The sequence below is a fragment of the Lytechinus variegatus genome, chromosome 5 (assembly GCF_018143015.1).
Source record: "Lytechinus variegatus isolate NC3 chromosome 5, Lvar_3.0, whole genome shotgun sequence".
In the NCBI taxonomy this organism is placed as follows: Eukaryota; Metazoa; Echinodermata; class Echinoidea; order Temnopleuroida; family Toxopneustidae; genus Lytechinus; species Lytechinus variegatus.
Window position 1 is genome coordinate 18231840 of NC_054744.1, and position 19102 is coordinate 18250941.

Consider the following 19102-nt stretch of genomic DNA (forward strand, 5'->3'; position numbering starts at 1 on the left):
TGCTGGAAATGTCTAATATAAACTTTTGATCAGATTCAGATATGTCCTCAGATCCAGCTGGCACATAAAGTGTAAAAGTTGTGCTTATTAGTGTTGAAACTTCAATTTGGGCGGCAAAATTGTTACAAAATGCTTGAATGTATCCGTTTTATTTCAATTGTCTAAAAGTGGTAGGGAAATTTATGAGAAATGCTTCGCAGGGTGAGTTTGATTTCGCCCTTTCCCCTTGACACTTTTACTTTCATTGGACAGATGAGACCCAAACCAAAGATTATATGTGAAAATTTTAACCACATGTTGTATATTTTTTAATTCCCAGGGCTTTTTGAAAGTGTAAACTTTTATTGATACGCACCGTATATTGGCATTTTCGTATCATTGATATTAGAATCAATTTTCTTTCACTGATAACAGGGCCATCACCATCATAATACGGAAATGTGACATTTCGATTTAATCCAAACTTATTGGAAATTTACTGTTCAATAGACCTGTTTACTATATGATATTAAAACTTTAGGCATGTTTTTCTTTCAAATGCTGTTCTTGACAATCTGAAAGCTAGCCATGTACTTTTCTATAGCCACACCTTAATGTATGTTAACTGAATTATATTACAGTTGAAAGGAAAAACTTCTTCCCAGAAAAGCGATAGTTCTTGCTTAAAGGTCAAGTCAACCTCAGATAAATGTTGATTTGAATCAATAGAGAAAAATCAGACAAGCACAATGCTGAAGATTTCATCAAAATCGGATGTAAAATAAGAAAATTATGACATTTCAAGTTTCGCTTATTTTTCACAAAATAGTTATATGAACGAGTCATTTACATCCAAAGGAGAGAGTCGATGATGTCACTCCGTCACTATTTCTTTTTGTTTTTCATTGTTTGCATTAAACAATATTTCTATTTTTACGAATTTGACAATTAGGACATCCTAGCCTGAACCAAAAAATGTTAAAATAATGGAATCCCGTCTGTTCAGGGAGGAATGAAAATTCATTTCACATGACAATGACGAGAAAATCCAAATATTTCATATTTCATATAATAAAATACAAAAGAAATAGTGAGTGATGTCATCAGTTCCCTCATTTGCATACCAACCGAGATGTGCATATAACTGTTTTGTGAAATGAAGCGAAACTTTAAAATGTCAGAACATTCTTATTTTACATCAGATTTTGATTAATTTTTCAGCGTTATGCTTGTTGGATTTTTCTCTTTTTATTCAAATCAAGTTTTTGTTGGGGTGGACTTTTCCTTTAATGGTAAAGACTAATTTTCTTCATAGTGCACAACGAAAGTTGAAGTTAAAACCCTATTAAAATGCACACCGCATATTTTTATCACGTTTAGTGTTAGTCGGGTAAAGCAAACATTATCATGTGCCCAATCCATCAAATAAATATTAAATGTAATCCGCATTTTGATTTGTTTTTAAACAACTGTTTAAGTACACGAATGGACGTTTTCACACAATGGGAATATTTTGTAAATGTATAGATGTTTCTTGCAATTATTTGCCACTGCACCTTTTACATCGTTTACAGTGCTCTTGTAAAGCTTTAGGTCTTTGTACACACCTGATAGAAACTGACGTATTATATTCAGTATTCAAAACTTGAGAACTAAAGATGCATTTAAAAAATATTTGAAGACAAACCAAATATTGATTCTTATTAAATAAAGCAAAATTTTCGGCAAGAAATTAAATACAAATATAAAAAATAGGACTTCCGTTGATACTTCTAAGCAAAGAGCATTCAGGTATTCAAAATAATGTACGTGTATATAAATCATTCAGTTGTTCAAACATATTGTATGATTATGATGTTATTGTATATTTGTATTACTAATAAATGTTTAGAAAAAATCTTTTTATGGGAAGGACTTTTTTATGTAGATATGATTTATTAACATTCGAATACGATTATGATAAAATCAGAGCAATTAGATAGATAACATGTCAAAGAGCAAATTTCAGTAAAATATTACGGCGAAGGTAAATAGTGATTAAATATCGATACCTTATATCAGATGATTAAGAATGTGATGGCATGAAGTTATTGCAAATGAACTTTGATCCGATGTATGCAAGGCTATGTTTCATTAGTTTCGCATTTGAAATAAAGCCGGCCGCGTGGCCTAATGGAGAAGGCGTCTGACTTCGGATCAGAAGATTGAGGGTTCGAGTCCCTTCGTGGTCGTAGTTTGTTTACTTTTTTCATTCAAATTCCTTGAAATTTTAAAGAGTGATGATCGAAGTTAGAGTTGAAAAAAGGGCGTTTCAAATGTAATTCGTATTAGATTTTGTGGCAATGAAATCGACCCTCATCTTATCATTATTACATGTATGTAATACTTTATTCGTTTGTCACTGTTTATTCCTTCACTTATTCTCTGTTGCTTATTGTGAAATTATGCTTTCGTACTTATGATATATCTAGAACTTCAATGAGAGGAGCGTATGTCATTGCTAAATTTAAGATAAATACTCATATCACTATTTTGAAGAATGAACAGGAGAAAGAAGAAGGTGGAAAAGAAAATGAGATAATGAGAAGAAGAACAAGAGGAGGAAGAAGAAGAAGAAGACGTAGTAGAAGAAGAAGAAAGAAGGAGAAGAAGAAGAAGAAGAAGAAGGAGAAGAAAAAGGAAAAGAAGACGAAGAAGAAGGAGGAGGGGAGGAGAAGAAGAAGGAGAAGGAGAAGAAGAAAAAGGAAAAGAAGAAGAGAGGGAAGGAGAAAAAATATGCGAATAAGAACAAGGGCCTGAGAGGCGGACAGGGAATAACGGAAATAAGGGGGCTATAGCAAGGAGCGTAATTATCGTAAATTAGGATTCTGAGTTATCGTTGGCATTGAACTATTTTGGGTGTCAATGGTTGATTGTTAGCGATCCGTTGACAACTGAATTCTGTGATTCACATGTAAATTGTACAGACATCATCCGGTTCCAGTTGGCAATTAGTCTGCTAAGCAAACCCTTCACTCGAGTTATGGGTCTGAATGTGCAGCCTACTCATGCCTTGTGTACTGAAGGCACATCAAGTTTTGTATGTGCTAGTCTGCTAGTCTTTGCGTGGAGGCACACTTGTTGATCAAAGTTCCAATCAGGGTTTGTGCCTGCAGACTAGTTGGCAATGGGTTAAGTATCAAAGCTACATGGCTAACTTTGAGGCTTGAAAACAGCGCTTTGATTTTGTAATTTCACAAAGCTGTATCTCATCAAAGTCAGGATAAAGACTGAACAGCCCCTTAGGGTAGAGGGCGCGATGCTCATACCTGGAATCCGGATCGGTTTGTTCTTTACCTCCGCGCTAAGTAGGGAAGACAATACCAGAAATGTTCAACTGTTCTTTTAATTACAACCCCTACCACCCCTCCCCTTCCTCCTCCCCCATCCCCTCTCTATCTCTCTCTTAATTTTATTTTATTTTTTAATTACATGCATTGTTTGTATGTGATTTTTTACCCAAAATCATGAAAACCCCAATAAAAACGTTGAAAAAAGATACCAGGAGAGATAATAATGCTGCTATGGCGACACATCATAAAATTGTAAATATAAATACAGTTACCGTGATTATAATGACGCTATGTCCGCTGTCCGGCAACAATACAATTTATATCTTCTTCATCTATTCTTTTGTATTCTTTAGCCGTGCCCACGCAAACAACATAATGGTTCCTATACTCCAAGCAATTTCCCGAAACGGCTCTTCTAAATCAAGGGCGGACACACAGGGATCACAGGAACATGCCCCAAAAATACTCCCGAGGAAACGAGGCTGTGATGGGACGTCTCTTTAAAAATATAATGTTTTTCTTTCCATTATTGCCCATTGATGTTATATTCAGTAAGAAATAGGAAGTGGAAGATGTCAATGAATGAATATCTAATTGAACTTTATTTATCCTTCTATTCAGAATTTTTTAAATCTAATTTCGGTAGCTATAACGAGGATAGACACACACACAAAATATTAACGATAGTCATTTGTAATTTCATTTTGTGGGGCATTTGTTAGGTCCCGTGTGTAGGATTAAAACTTAACATATATTATTTTAATGAAGTAATGTGTTCTAAATTTGCTGACGTTATGGTTGGGGCTTACGGTTGTTGCCCAATGGCGTACCTAGGATTTTTCACAGGGGGGGGGCAAATTCGTCCGCCCAAAAATTTAACAAGCAAAAAAAAGGCCTTCAACCACAAATATAGGATTTCGTACCACAGAAAAATAAAGGGTCTTCAATCTCGTAAGCTTGTACGGGTTCTGACTCGTCAGGGGGGGCAGACTGCCCCCCCCCCCGTAGGTACGCTAGTGTTGTTACCCCTAACTTCGCACAAGGGGGATGTTTTGGGCTAAAATCATTGTATTTTCAACATCGTACCAATCGTTCATGTCAATCTGGTAAATTGAAAGAAAATCCCTAAATTCATTGCAACACCGAGCATCAGATTAAAAATTATCATTTAGGGCTCGCTTTCAAATTTCCCATAGCTGTGCACCATATCCAAAACTCAGGCCCCTGAAATAATTGCCTGATTACGCCACGTCATTAATCTATAATATACTGACGAAAATTGAAGTGGGTATTTATATTACTTTTCGCTGGTGTTCATTCATATCGAACACTTTGAGGCGGATTCCTGTTAGCTAACACTTCATTCAGTTTCGCGTTTCCGTAAACACCCAACCAGTATATGATTTATACCTTAGAGATACAGTCACACGAGCGTAACGGACTCCAGACCTGCACAAGATATCATGTTATTACCAATGACAGATCATAGGTCGGTTTGGTATCGGTTTCATCAGTGTGACTGTGCAATAGTCAGGATGAATACGTTATGAAGTCTAACACGCAACCTGAAGTTCTATGATGGGCACCGAATGAAGATGAGCAAGAGATAGCTACGTTTCGCAAAGAAAGGTGCGGAACCAAACGACTTGGTGGTTAGATAGGCGATCCTCAACCTTGATTTTCGTCCCGAGTCTTCTTCATCCTTGTCTCTTTGACTTGATGCCGTGTGTTTTACGTCAGTTTGAGCAGCATGAAGCACGATACGACGTTAGGTCTACTGTGCCATCTTGGAATCATCTTTGCGACATTTCGAGGTAGGTTTCAACTCCTGTTGATTCAAAATTAGGCATCAATTTGGAGAGGTTACAAGGCCATAGTTTTCTGACCGTCTTACCGTTTTTGGTTTACTTAGTAGTACGTGATAGTGATTTTAGTCCCTACTTATAGAAAGGTGCTACAGCACGATCAAATATGTTTTACGGTTATATTAGATTATTCTCGTCTTCTGTTTCGTAAGTAAAACTCTATTCACAACTACTTTGAAGATACGATTTCATTACATAAAAAACTGATTGAAAAACAGAAATATTCAATTAACGTATGTCCGGTTTACTTTTGGGATCAAATCATCATAACAAAATATTCATATTTTTGGAAAGTCCAGCTAAAACGCTTATGATTGTGTTAGTCCCCTCTCCCACCCCCCAAAAAAATTGAAAAGTAGAAATGGCTAATGCCATGGTTATTGAAGTAAGTCACTCTCTGCTGTAGGCCTACTTCGTGTCGAAATGAAAAGTAAATCACTCAGTTAACACTTATGCTTACATGTAGACACGTCTTTCAATGACGATATTTTCAAGCATGCCCAACTTCCTTACACATGTTTTGTTGAGCTTACCTGTAGAATATAATGTTACTATCAACATGATAAAATTTAATGATCAGGATATTCATCCTCTGATTTATTGGTTTATGTTGTTAAAGACTCCAAATGTTTAAAAATCAAATCAGGCCACTCTCTTTATTGTTTTAACGCATGTACTGGTCCTATTTATAGTCTTTTGCCATGAGGTTAATTTACTTTGTTTTTTGTTTTAATGTTATCGTGACTTTTTTTTGTCTTTTTTTTGTGATACTTTTGTGTATTTTTGTTTGTTTCATTTTACCCTTTTAATTTCTTTTGTACTTGTATGTTTCCTGCATTATGCCATTTTATATTAATAATTTTCATTGTCTTTTAAATTGTCAATTTTATAACTTATTTATTGATTTTACTTAGTTTAAGTTTAGTCACACGTTTTTAAAGTAATTTCCTTTATTTCTATGTTTTTGTTCGTCGTCTTTTAAACTGTCTTGATTTAAATCTAGGTTTTTAATTTTTGTTTTGATTCATTTAATGTGATATCATTGATATGTCATGTAATTTTGATTGTGTACTGTATTTTACTTTATATTAATTGTATTTCAATATTTTGTAAATCTATACAGGGCTCCTTTGTAAAGCAGGCCTTTGGGCTCTGAAAGGACTACCCTGTTTTTAAATAAAACTGAATAAATAAAATAAATAAATAAATAAATAAATAAATAAATAAATAAATAAATAAATAAATAAATAAATAAATAAATAAATAAATAAATAAATAAATAAATAAATAAATAAATAAAGGGAAATTAGTACATATATTAACAAAATCAGGATAATCCGTCATTGCATAGAATACAAATTTAGGCGTACAATATAGATAAAGACATTGATGCAAATAATGAATGCTGTCCAAAAGTTTTCACCTGCCATCGATTACTTTTTTACATTATGTTAAGTTTATTGAATTTTGTTTTAAAAGAGAAAAATTAGAACTAAGCTTCCGATTTATGATAAAAGGGTGCTTTGAGTGGAAGTAAAAAATAATTGACATCGACTTAATTGATAGGCGAATTCAATCATTATCATGATTCGATAATGCTCCGTATAAAATAAAACTTCCACGATAGTGAGAACACATTACGACTGCATGGTTTACGCTCCGATTTTTGGAACAAATCGCATTTTGCTCATTTTGTGAATATGTGAAAGAAAGGTATTTTTTTAATTTGAGCTTCAAATTAAGTGAAAGTATAAAAAAATTCGGATGATTGCATAGCAAATCGTACGATTGCTATGACGTCATACGACTAGATATTGAATTCACTTGTATTCTAATAAAGATGACAGCATCGTCACAGATTTGTAAAAAGATATTCGTACGATAATTTAGAACGTTACCATATTCCATGTCGATAGTAGCATAATCAAATTATACTACATTTTATTCCTAAATCGGATCGCAGACTAATCGTCATGTGTGCGTTGGAATTTTGAAATACTCGTACATTGCAATATGAATATATCACTAGCCTCTTGAAAATAATATAGACAAACGGAGGAATCTGAAACCCAGCATGCCAAGAGGGCTCGTGTATTATTATACGAATTATGTATAAATACAACGATTGTAACAACTAAAGTAATTGAAACAAAACTATTTGCATTTTAGATTTAGACCAGTTTTTTTAATTTGTTCGAGATTAGTGAAATAAAAGTTAACCTTGAAATTCAACCACTCTAGGAGTTTATTTATTTTTTCAAAAATGGTGAATTAAAAAAGAGGATCAGTGCTAATATTACCCTTTCGAATACGACTCAATGGATATGCATCTCTTTAAAGGACAAGTCCATCCAACAAACAGTTGATTTGATTAAAAAGAGCAAAATCCAACAAACGTACACTGAAAATTTCATGAAAATCAGATGTAAAAAATGTATGACATTTTAAAGTTTTGCTTAATTTCACAATACGGGTATATGCACATCATGTTGGGTATGCAAATGAGGAGACTGATGACGTCATCCACTCACTATTTCTTTTTTTATTTTATTATATAAAATAGTAAATATTATCTATTTGTCTCCTCATTGTCAAGTGAAACAACGATCTTCCCTGAACATGTGTATTTAGCAATTTTGATGAAATTTTCAGCATTTTGCTAGTTTGATTTTCTCTATTTACTCAAATCAACATTTTTGTGGGGTGGATTTGACCTTTAATTTACTGGGGCAATTTTGAAAAGACTTTACAACTACGGTAACTGCCATATAGTGGTTACAAGGGACAACAGCCAATCACAATGCAGGGTTTCCTTAATAATGAAAAATGTACCATAGTTATGATAGTGGTCATTTTTATGAAACAGACTCCTTCGTCAAATTTCTTTGAACGTTGTCCCCATCTCTGACTCATTCGTGTGTCTATCAAAATGTGCAATTGTTAGGAGCAAACTCCCCGCCCCCTTCTCTCTCTGTCACTCTCTGATACCAATTTTGCTTATTTTTCATCGTCAAGACTCTCTCTATTAACCATTTTAACGGGGAAACAACATCCTGCTTGCTATCACACTATTGTTATTCATTTCATGCAGTTTCCCTGGGGCAGAGTTGCACTTTCCAGTCGGGTCTGTGTGACTGGATCAGCGTCGGGTCGGGGCCCCGGTGGAGGAGCTCCCTTGACCCCAATACATCCTCCTCGGCTGAAGGTATGATCAGGGAATTCTTCCCTTTTAGCTGGTATGATGTACACGGGCATGACATTCGTAATCTCTTTCGCTGGTTTTAGGGGGTTTCTGAATTGGGTAGGATATAATAGTATTGGCAGTGTACTCAATGTACGCACCCCCCCCCCCCCCCTCCTTCCAATGTCTAATTCAATTTTGGGTTGGTGAATCACTTAAAGCCTGTAAGATTTTGTAAAAGTTGAATCTGTTGAATAATACTTGAATATCATATAACATTCGAATCTTATAAAAAGTAAAACGACCTCTAGAAACTGGAATACCATGATATCTGGCGCCCTCTCTCACGACTTGTGATCATATTAGAAAGCTACAAACAAAATTTATGTCCATTCTATGCTCGAGATTTTTTTTCATAAACATATAGAAAATGTGTAGTAGTAGTGGTGGTAGTAGCAGTAGTATTATTAGTAGTAGCAGTAGTAGTAGAAGTAGTAGTAGTAGTAGTAGTAGTAGTAGTAGTAGTAGCAGCAGTAGTAGTAGTAGTAGTAGTAGTAGTAGTAGTAGTAGTAGTAGTAGTAGTAGTAGTAGTAGTAGTAGTAGTAGTAGTAGTAGTAGTAGTAGTAGTAGTAGTAGTAGTAGTAGTAGTAGTAGTAGTAGTGGTGGTGGTGGTGGTGGTGGTAGTGGTATTAGTAGTAGTAGTAGTAGTAGTAGTAGTAGTAGTAGTAGTAGTAGTAGTAGTAGTAGTAGTAGTAGTAGTAGTAGTAGTAGTAGTAGTAAAAGTATAAGATATACTGATGGTGGTGGGGCCATTATGGTAATTATTGTCATTGTTATCAACACACTCATGAATTTACAAACAAAATAGGAAAATTGAGAGAATAAGACCAACAAAATGGTGAATAAGTAAATTAAATTCAAGAATGGATAGACCGTTAAATGAATTAATCACTTAAAGAGATTAAGCAAAATGTATTGATTGGTATTATTATACTGATTTGTTTAATGCTAGATCTCCCCCTCACCCCTCCCCCACCCTCTCTCTCTCTCTCCTCTAACTCTCTCCATCTGCATTCTAAATGTATTGCTATCTGCCATATTTATCTTTCTCCCCCGTAAACTTTTACACGTTTGGCACCTTACCATACGTGTCTATACGATTGGTTTGGTTTTTTTTTGTCAACCGCAGTTACAGCCTTTGATTGATATGACATCTACAAGTGTGTGTAACGTATGTTATTACTATGATCGATATCTCATTAATTAGTAACACATTAATCCCTCACAGAACTCACATCCTACGCCTACGTCACAATAAGCCAAAACACGGACAACGACACAGCTGCAATACTCCAAAGCCCAGAAGTGAATGCTGCCACCACCGACACAATTGAGATTGGATTTCAATACCAGCTCTCAGATCACAGCCAAGGTGATCTTCCAAATACCTTATCTGTGCGATGGTCAATAAATGAAGAGGATTTCAACGACGTATGGCATACAAATGGACCTACGAACTCATGGGTGACAACATCATTGGTGCTTGCACAGGGAGGCGTTTCAAGATTTGCGGTGAGATGGGAAAAGAGATGATTATTACAAACACGAATACATTTTCTGGATAGGTAGTTCAAAACTTACTGTTGTCAACATGTTTTATATATTTTTCGAGACAGAAAATGAAATGTTTGAAATTACAACTGTTATCGGTATTATAAAATCTAGTTGTTTTCTTTTTACGAATGGTGCTGTCGCGTATATTACGTATTCAACCTTTTATTAAACTCGCTTGTAGTTCAGTCAACTCAGTCACAACTCAGTCTAATAATAATGATGGTAATAATAGTGATGACGATGATGATGGTGATGATGATGATGATGATGATGATGATGCTGATGATGATCACGATACTGATATTAATGATAACACATTGAAGTAATCCGTACTTATGCAACAAAGAAAACTATCTATTTTTATTTTCAAAGGTGCAGTTTCTGGCTAAAAGTACGGTTCCGTCGCAGGATGCCTTTGTTATGATTCGAAACGTCGAAATAACAATTATACGTGAGTATCCATCGAGTTTAAAGGAGTAGCATATTATTACATAGGTGCAAGATGATACTACAGTCCCAATAAAAAAAACTATGACGTTATTCCGAATTTCAGTTGTAACATCTTACTGTATTTTATGATGAAAAGCAAGACCGTACGATCAGGACGTTGTGTGTGTGTGATCCGCACCATACCCCCCCCCCCTTCTGCTTTATGACTTACCATTTCAGTCAACGAAACTGAAAATGAGCCCCTGAACCACTAAAATACTTATAGGGCACGGTGGTGTTTTTCTTATCTATTTAACGTAAATACCAATATGAGTGGAATTTCCAACAAATGGCATATCACTTATGTTATTTTTTTATTTTGTTTTAGATGACAGCTGTGCAAGCTCACCTTGCAATAATGGAGGGTTATGTTTCGGCAATGGCCCAACATTTACCTGCATCTGTACCGGAGGATACCGTGGAGAAGTATGTCAGATTCTACCAGGTAATGCATGTCATAGGTGTTGCATGGGGATGACATGGTGTGGATGGTGTTGATATTGGTGTTAAAGTTGAAGATGTTATTCTTCTTCTTGATGATAAGCATGATGATGATGAGGATGATAGCGATGGTGAATTTCATGGTGATAATTTTGAATAAAAAGAAGAGGAGAATGATAATGACAGGAATGATAACACTGTCGAGTTATCATAATGATGATTGTGGTGATGATGATTTGAATTTTGTAAGGAAGTAATTTTCTTGTCATCTTACTTGAGGAATGGTTTTCGCTCACATTTTGGGATAACAAAAGCACAGAAGTCTTGTTTGTAATTGTGTATGCAAATAAATGAACATTATTAAGATAAATGCACTTATTGTGGCGCATTGTCCTCTCGTTGACGTTAAAAATTCCATTCTAACAAAGTATAACTTAAATAAAAAATAATAATACCATGCATATATATCTTTTTTTATATTGGGAATTTCGAAACTAAAAATAGTTTTGTTCAAACAAAAATTAATTCATTTTGTTACTGTATTACACAGGCGACACTCTTTCGAGATTCTTTCGAGGACGCAATTCTTATCGCAGTACTACCACAGCTCATCATAGAAATATCGACCACATCACTTCTACGCCAACCATCAAAGGCACTCCACAGTTTATCGATACCGCAACTGATTTTCCGACATCATATGATTCAACATCACTTATATCTGAACAAACGACAAAATTCAAAGGTCAAGAAACAAGAGGGATGGGAACGATGACAAGACGGTCGGCAACGAACCCTACGCCCACTCAATCAACAACCGATTCTACACCTTCTCCTTGCTTTAGAAGAAGCCCTGTTCCCTCTGTGACAGCGGCTACGACATCAGTCTCGGGAGCAACAAATGAGATGACGAATGCTGGAACGTCAAATACCATGAACACAGGCACAGATGTGACATCTGGTTCGAAGTTGACGACGCAGTTGGAGACGCAGCAGTCGACAGAGCAGACACCTTCGACCTTGTCTCGTTCTACAATAGAATCGCTGACTTTAGTTACCTCAGGCATTCCAGAAAGGACAACAAATTCGCTTTCTCTGACGACTGCTACTCATCCAATGACGTTTCCAACGGCTTTGCCAACAACTTCGCCAACGACCATGACGACATATTTTGATGACCTACCGACTACAGCAACGGATGTTGTCTCAGACATATCATTTACCGATGAGACAGGTGCTACCCAGGGATTGATTTCTGTAGAGACGGACGTTCCATCGTCCGAAGACTATTCGACACTATCTGATGTACTGACTTCGTTTAAATCGACCGAATCAGATCAGACAACACAGCAAACAGATCCAATCTCTTCAACTACGGAAGGGACAATATCAGAGGTGTCATCAAGAGCAACAACGAAGCAGTTTGTAACGCAGAGTGTTACCACAACAGAGGAGATCGCTACAGTCACCGGGGTTGTAAGTCCATCAACTCATGATATCATCACAAGTGCTGTCATTGGGTTATCAACTGAAGAAATTACTACTAGGCCAGACACCCCTCCAGGTGCAGACCCGATGACTTCCGAGACGAACGGCATTGTGACCCAGCGTTCAACGACTAGACTGGGAGACGATGGTACAAATACAGGATACATGAGCACGATGGATACGGGTATGGATACAACAAAAAGCATTACCACTGAAACAGCAGCTTCTAGTACATCAACAGGAGAAAGTATTACTGATCTAGAGACGCCAGTGTATTCGATTAGCACAGGAATAGTATCATCAGCTGTAACTGAAAATTATGACTTGGATACAAGCCAAGCATTGACCACAAGAACAGCGACGTTGTCGACAGAATCGACCAAATTCAAACCTTCGTCAACAGATGAATCAACTGAAACATCATATGCGTCTACAGTAGAGATGGTAACTGATAGAACCCTTACGGATATACCTACAACAGGTATTGGTGTCGCGTCATCATCATCATCATCATCAACAACAACAACAAAAACAACAATAACATCAATATCTGTTTCGTCATTGTCGCAAACATCGAATTCACCGACTACCACCTTGGAGGTACCGTCAGATGTATCCCAATCCACAATAGCAGCAACGCTAAATTCAAACTTAACACGAAGTACAGGCAATAGCACATCTCCAGTCACAAGTGCAATATCATCTTCACAGTCGTCGTTGAATTCGACGTCGGCGTCGGTTTCGGGAGGCGGGGGTGCGGTCAATGTACCTCTGGCTGTAGGACTGTCAGTAACAGGTGTTGTTGGTACGGTGGCCGTGGGGGTTACAATATTAATTGTTCGTCGAGCAAGGCGCGTGTCATATGGATTAACAGAATCATAACAATAATAATATGCGCTGAAAATCCTGCTCATTTCGTTTCATCAGCGACGCATGAGACCTTTGGAATATAATCACTGGAAGCAAATTGACATGTTTCCTCCATAAGACGTTTTTTGCAATTTTGTTTTAAAAATAGTTTTTTTTTTCTTCTAGCTAGTTAGCTACCTGTGTATAGCACCAGACCAAACACATAATAGCCCCTGTTTCGAGGACGTGAGGCCAGTGGTTCGATTCGTGGTCAAGCCATTGACATTGTGCATGAACGGCCTCTAAATTAAAACTAACCTTTTTTTTCTCAAGGCGTACTGACTAGTGCTGAACGATCTATATCTTGTACATGTATACTTTTCGATGAAGATGTTTTTGTGTTATTTATTGATTATAAATATATATGTATCCTATTTAATCTTAATTTCATTTAGTTTTTATCTGTAATCGACAATTATATGTTTTCATTGCAGTCTAATGTTTTTACATTTGATTTCTTTTGTTGAATTATAATCGAATACATTTTTTATTGATTTTATATAAAACATTTATTAACATGTGAAATGTTTCCAGAATTGGTGCATATTAAATCAACGATGAAATGTCAGATTTTATAAACAAGTACCTGAATGATACATAATCATTCAATATAAATATTCAATTCAATTTTGGTCTTATTGTGACAAATGATTACATGACAAAAGTCCAAAGACTCGTATTATCTTGGTTAAAAAGTAAAAACATGTGCATGTATATCATTACACATTACAATAAATAAAATGAATATAATGACAACGCTGGTCTATCAATCGACATACATAATGAGGTCAAATTGTGCAATTTATGCTTCTGGTAATTTCTAAATATTGCATGAAAATCATAATGTTTGTATTGTTAGATTAATAGGACTCACTTAATATACAAGAAATATTATGTTGATTTCGTACTGAGGTCTATACATTGAACTGGTTATTACGTTGCAGTTATATTACTTTTACTCCGTTTACTCCGCTAACTTTCGTTCTTCTGTTGTTGATCTGCCAACTTACTGCAAAATAACTATTATGTGGAAATGAATAATATTTTGGCAGTTCGCGCTTGCAAAATGCCTATGTCAAAGGAAAATATTCATCCATTATCCCATTTCAGACTCGTGTTTGTTGCACAATGACGTCATATCAGCTCTATGCATCTCATTTATTGTTCGAATCCATCCGAGATAACGTCGGTAATTTTCGTATGAATTTTGACCTACAGATGCGCAAGAGGAAGTTAGCAGGTACCTTCCTCCTTTTATCAGATTATCTTTCTAATAATACAGATAACCCTTTTCCTGATGGTGATCTGGTGATACAGATAGGGGAGTGTATACCGTTTTACCAAGAAACGAGATATGAGGGTTGATTGGATTGATCTTGAACGACACGCATTCTCTGTTAATTGACATGACTGATTATTTTAATTGCTCTAGATCTACGGTATATCCTGATGTTAATTCTTGTAAATCTAGTCGGTGTTACTATACCAAGTTATACCTTATACCGAGTTTTTTACCTGACTGCTAAGAAAGCACGAATGCCTGTGAGCAAGTAACCAGGGGACCAACGGCTTAAGGTCCTCTCCGACGGACCTGGTAATGAGGATAAATGCCTTAACAAAGGGCACTAGCGCACCACTTTGGGAATAATTCCAAGTTGTTTTTAGAGCATTATTTATTACAATCTGTGGAAAATTAAAATCATTTTCTCATTATAGTAAAACTAAGAAGAATTGCCGTGTGAAATATGCCAGGATTCATATTTCAAGTGTTGAATTCTGTCTCATATTATAAAGGCCTGGACACACCGCCCGAGCGTTGTTGGAGCGGTCGTGGAGCGGTAGGGAGAGAGGGTCGAATTTCGCTCACAAAATTGGGGAAAAAATCGAAAACAAAAAAAAAACAATCGAAATCGAAAATGGTGAACGGTAGCGAGCGGTGATGATTTTTTTCTCTCCGCACCACGACCGCTCCAACAACGCTCGGGCGGTGTGACCATGCCTTAAGCTATAGGGTTACACTGGAACCGAATCAGCTGCGAATTCATCCGATTACACGTATTCGGGTGGTTTCGAGAGTATTCCGCTGTTCTCCTTTCGCTAATGCGAGAAAATTCGGGAGGGATTCGGGAACATTCGAATCCACCGAAACCATCCGAATCAGGCCGTTTTCGGGCAGAATCGGGCCGAATTTACTTGGGAGAATACGGGTTTGGTGTAACAACAGCTAGAATTGATCAGCATGAAGCATAATTTAAATGGAAGCTAGGCTATATATATATATTTTTTTTACTGTCCTGTATGTGAACAATAATTTAATGCAGTTTTCCAGTCATATAGAAATCTACCGTAGAAAGAGAAATTTTACCCAAAGTCGATTGGATTTACTACTTAAAAACCTGACAAGCAAAAAAAAGGGACTTACTCCCGAATGAAGATGGTTTATGTCACAAAACAGTGTGTATGCCAGACATTTTACACTGCAAATATTTTATGGCTCTCAAAGGGGAAACGCATGAATCTGCGTCATTGGTCAGTTTTAACTGGATACCATGATGGCCCTCCTGTCTGGGAGGGCTCTTCGAAGAAATCGAGCTTTGTGCCATCCATGCCGAGAGGGTTTTCAACGTGACCAATGATGTTGTTTAAGAGCGGTTGTAGATGCTATTATTTATCTTTCTATTTTCCTTTTCACATTTTCTTTTTCATAATCTTTTTCTTTGAAATTCTGAATTATTAAACAAAATTATAGGTTAATCAAATATGATAAGGGGGTGAAAGCTAGAATGATGACGGTGCCAAAAAGACCAACTCGGAACTATTTTCAAAACAACATGACATATTATATAACGCTTCCATTGGCGGACGTTGACCTGACGTTGAACTACCTCCGGTTGTCCGGTGGTCGGAATTACAAACTTTGAAAGTTTCCGATTCATCTTTTCAGTCGTAGATTGCCGGAAAAGACATAAAAACCACGCAAGGATTATGACGAATGAATTAGGTGGACATATAATTGCATCCATACGACAAAATGTAATTACAACCTTGGACACCATATACCCGTCAAAAAGTGCTTCTGTAAAATTTGTAAAAAAATATATATATATTCTCTAATTCTTGTGTTCTATATCATGGAATCCACCCCAAAAACATTTTTATGCTATTAAGAAAAGAAAAAGGGACCGAAAATTTAACAAAAAAGAAGAAGGGAGGGAAGAGAAGTAAAGAAGTGCTGTCTTGCCCCCCCCCCCCTCCCTGCCCCCATCATAATACTCTTACGACGCCCTGTGCTGTGGTGGATTTAATATTTCAGACAGATCAATTGATCGTTTCGAAAGTTAGTAGGATGCCTACTTCTAAACTATATTTCATTTCTTTCTGCGCATCGTTCATGGAGATGCCTTCTCGTTCTTTTATAGTCAAAGTACAACTTATATAATCAAACGGGCTAAAACTACTTTATCTAAAAGTCTGGAAACAGTGATTTTTTGTTGATGCAGTGTGAAGAAACCCATTGCTAATGCGATGTTGTGCACCCTCTGAAATATTTCATATATTTTAATTTATTTATTTCACTCCTGTGTAGGCATACAGAGTTACAAAATCAGTTACACGCGTGTCAATCATCCAATAATTTATTTCATTTTTCATTAAGACATTACAAAACTAAAAAAAAAAACTTTCAACTAGCTTTGTTCATCAAAAATACCGCAAAGAAAATGTCCTATACTTAAACACATGCAAAGCTAGAAAAGGGCGTAGAAAGGGTCATCGACAACTGTCTTTATTCGAAGTATGCATTTTGTAATACATATGAATAGTGAATACACAATGTTAGCATGGAATTAGTGAGTCAGTGGTGAAACTGTGGGATCGTAGGGTAAACATTACACGTAGTTGCTTTCGTAAACATTAGACTTTGACACGAGCCTCGCAGCAAATGTGTCTGGCGCTGTGGCTTAGTTGGTTAAAGCGCCTGTCTAGTAAACAGGAGATCCCCGGTTCGAATCCGGGCAGTGCCTTTTTTTCCTTCATCCATTCTTTTTTTAAGTGTAGATAATAATAATGTTAACTTGAAATTTACATATTTTATGACATCTAACTGCTTGAATATAAAAAATAATAGCTTAAAAATGCATGTTTATTTTTTATTTTTTTATTTTACCAATAATGACTATGAGGGAATATTATTTTGGGATAATCATTTCAAAACGAAATATAAAGACATATTGTATTAATTATATATGAATTCAAATTTTGGCAGCAAATACTTTTTCCTTAACACCAAGGAAATCTATATTTATTCGTCTCATTTTAATCAGATGTCGAAACACTTTTTTGAAAGACACAATTATCATATACCACCCTAGTTTATGCGATGTAACAAAATCATACATTTATCATCTAAACAAGTAAAGGTATGATTGAAATTTGACAAAATTGTAAAAACAATGTTTATTCAAATATTTATTCAGAATTAAGTAAATCTATGGAATATGGTATTGCACTTTTTCTAAGACGATCTGTTTCGCATTTCATCTGGGCAAAATTTTGAACACTTCTTACTGAGATTGATATGCTTTTCCTTTTCGGTAGCCAGTTATTACAGTGATTTTTTTTTAAAGATTTGAAAGCTCCATGCACAGATTTTTTGGCTTTTTAGACATTTTAGTCCACATTTTGTCAGTGCATCTGCATAGTCTATATAATCTAAACCATTAATTATTTTACAAACTCTTTTTTTGTATTTTTTTCCAAATCCTTTACTTGTTTAGCAGGTAGTGCTCCGTTAAATACCTGTACACCAATATTGAATGAAAATAACCAATTTAGATTTGAACAAGGTCTGACATAGGGAGTTTGTATTGTTTGACAAGTCTGAACATGTATAATTTTTGTTACATATTTTTTATAATATGATGAATCTTAAACCAAAATCTCTTACAAAATGATATTTTTATTTTAAGAAAGCCCACAAGTTTGATCACTCTCGCGACTTAAAAAAAAACCCACATATATTGTGTCCCTTCAGAATAATTTGTCTTATAATGCCATTGCTTTTATTATAGATACCAATCACCGTTTGGAAACGTATTTGGATTTTTTATTCAAATAAACCTACTTAACCTGGAGTACGGGCCCTTTAATGATTGTTCCGACTATGGTGTTTGAAAATTTATCAGCTGAAGAAAATATAGGAATTGTGCTTTCCTTCTTCAAGAGATATAACTGGTTCACCTCGTAAAAATAACAGCAAAAACACAAATCTCAAAGCGTGATGCTACCGGTATAACTTCCGGATTAAGGTTCATATGAATGGTTTGAATAATAAAGGGCGCCACTCTATTTCCTCTCCATGAAATCGATGTATAGTCCTACAGGACATAGGAAAATTAGAATTGAAAAACATAGGGAGAGGGGGAGAGGAAAAAAAGAAAGAAAGAAAGAAAGAAAGAAAAAGAGAAAGAAAGAAAGAAAGAAAGAAAAAGATAAAGAAAGAAAGAAAAAGATAAAGAAAGCAAGAAAAAAAGAAGAAAAAAAAAGAAAGAAAGAAAGAAAGAAAGGAAGAAGAAAGAAAATAAAGCTGAGATGGAAAGAGGGAAGGGTAAGAAGAAGAATAGGAGATGTTAGGAAAGGTGGGATACAGAAAGAATAATAAATGAAAAATAAAAGAAACACGGTTCGAAATATGAGGGGGACTGTATTGTCATAAGCAGTATATGAAATAATAGAGCGAATGGTATTGGGATAAGAATGTCGAAATAAATTACAAAGAGGAAAAAAAGGATGATATATTTATCTAG

The 19102-nt window shown here is 35.6% G+C and overlaps 1 protein-coding gene and 2 non-coding genes across 4 annotated transcripts; all 3 read left to right on the top strand.

Annotated features, from left to right (window-relative positions):
* Positions 1–2137: 2137 nt before the first annotated feature.
* Positions 2138–2210, top strand: TRNAR-UCG. The gene has a single exon. It is a non-coding gene; the product is annotated as a tRNA-Arg (tRNA).
* Positions 2211–4776: 2566 nt separating this feature from the next.
* Positions 4777–15102, top strand: LOC121415624 (mucin-5AC-like). Of its 2 annotated transcripts, none has more exons than XM_041608909.1 (6): positions 4777–5125; positions 8268–8381; positions 9646–9929; positions 10344–10422; positions 10789–10905; positions 11452–15102. In XM_041608909.1, the coding sequence occupies exons 1-6, from the start codon at positions 5062–5064 to the stop codon at positions 13269–13271; spliced, it is 2478 nt and encodes an 825-aa protein (XP_041464843.1). In that variant the 5' UTR covers positions 4777–5061; the 3' UTR covers positions 13272–15102. The 2 variants fall into 2 exon arrangements, with proteins under 2 accessions (XP_041464843.1, XP_041464844.1); XM_041608910.1 differs by having other exon boundaries at positions 10350–10422.
* A 2144-nt stretch (positions 15103–17246) lies between these two features.
* On the top strand, positions 17247–17320 carry TRNAT-AGU. The gene has a single exon. It is a non-coding gene; the product is annotated as a tRNA-Thr (tRNA).
* Positions 17321–19102: the final 1782 nt, after the last annotated feature.

Bases quoted from the DNA above. Each gene is read 5' to 3' on its own strand.
- LOC121415624 (XM_041608909.1), top strand. From the start codon at position 5,062: ATGAAGCACGATACGACGTTAGGTCTACTGTGCCATCTTGGAATCATC. The intron at 8,382-9,645 runs GTATGATCAGGG...AATCCCTCACAG, and splicing joins TACATCCTCCTCGGCTGAAG to AACTCACATCCTACGCCTAC. The intron at 9,930-10,343 runs GTGAGATGGGAA...TTATTTTCAAAG, and splicing joins GAGGCGTTTCAAGATTTGCG to GTGCAGTTTCTGGCTAAAAG.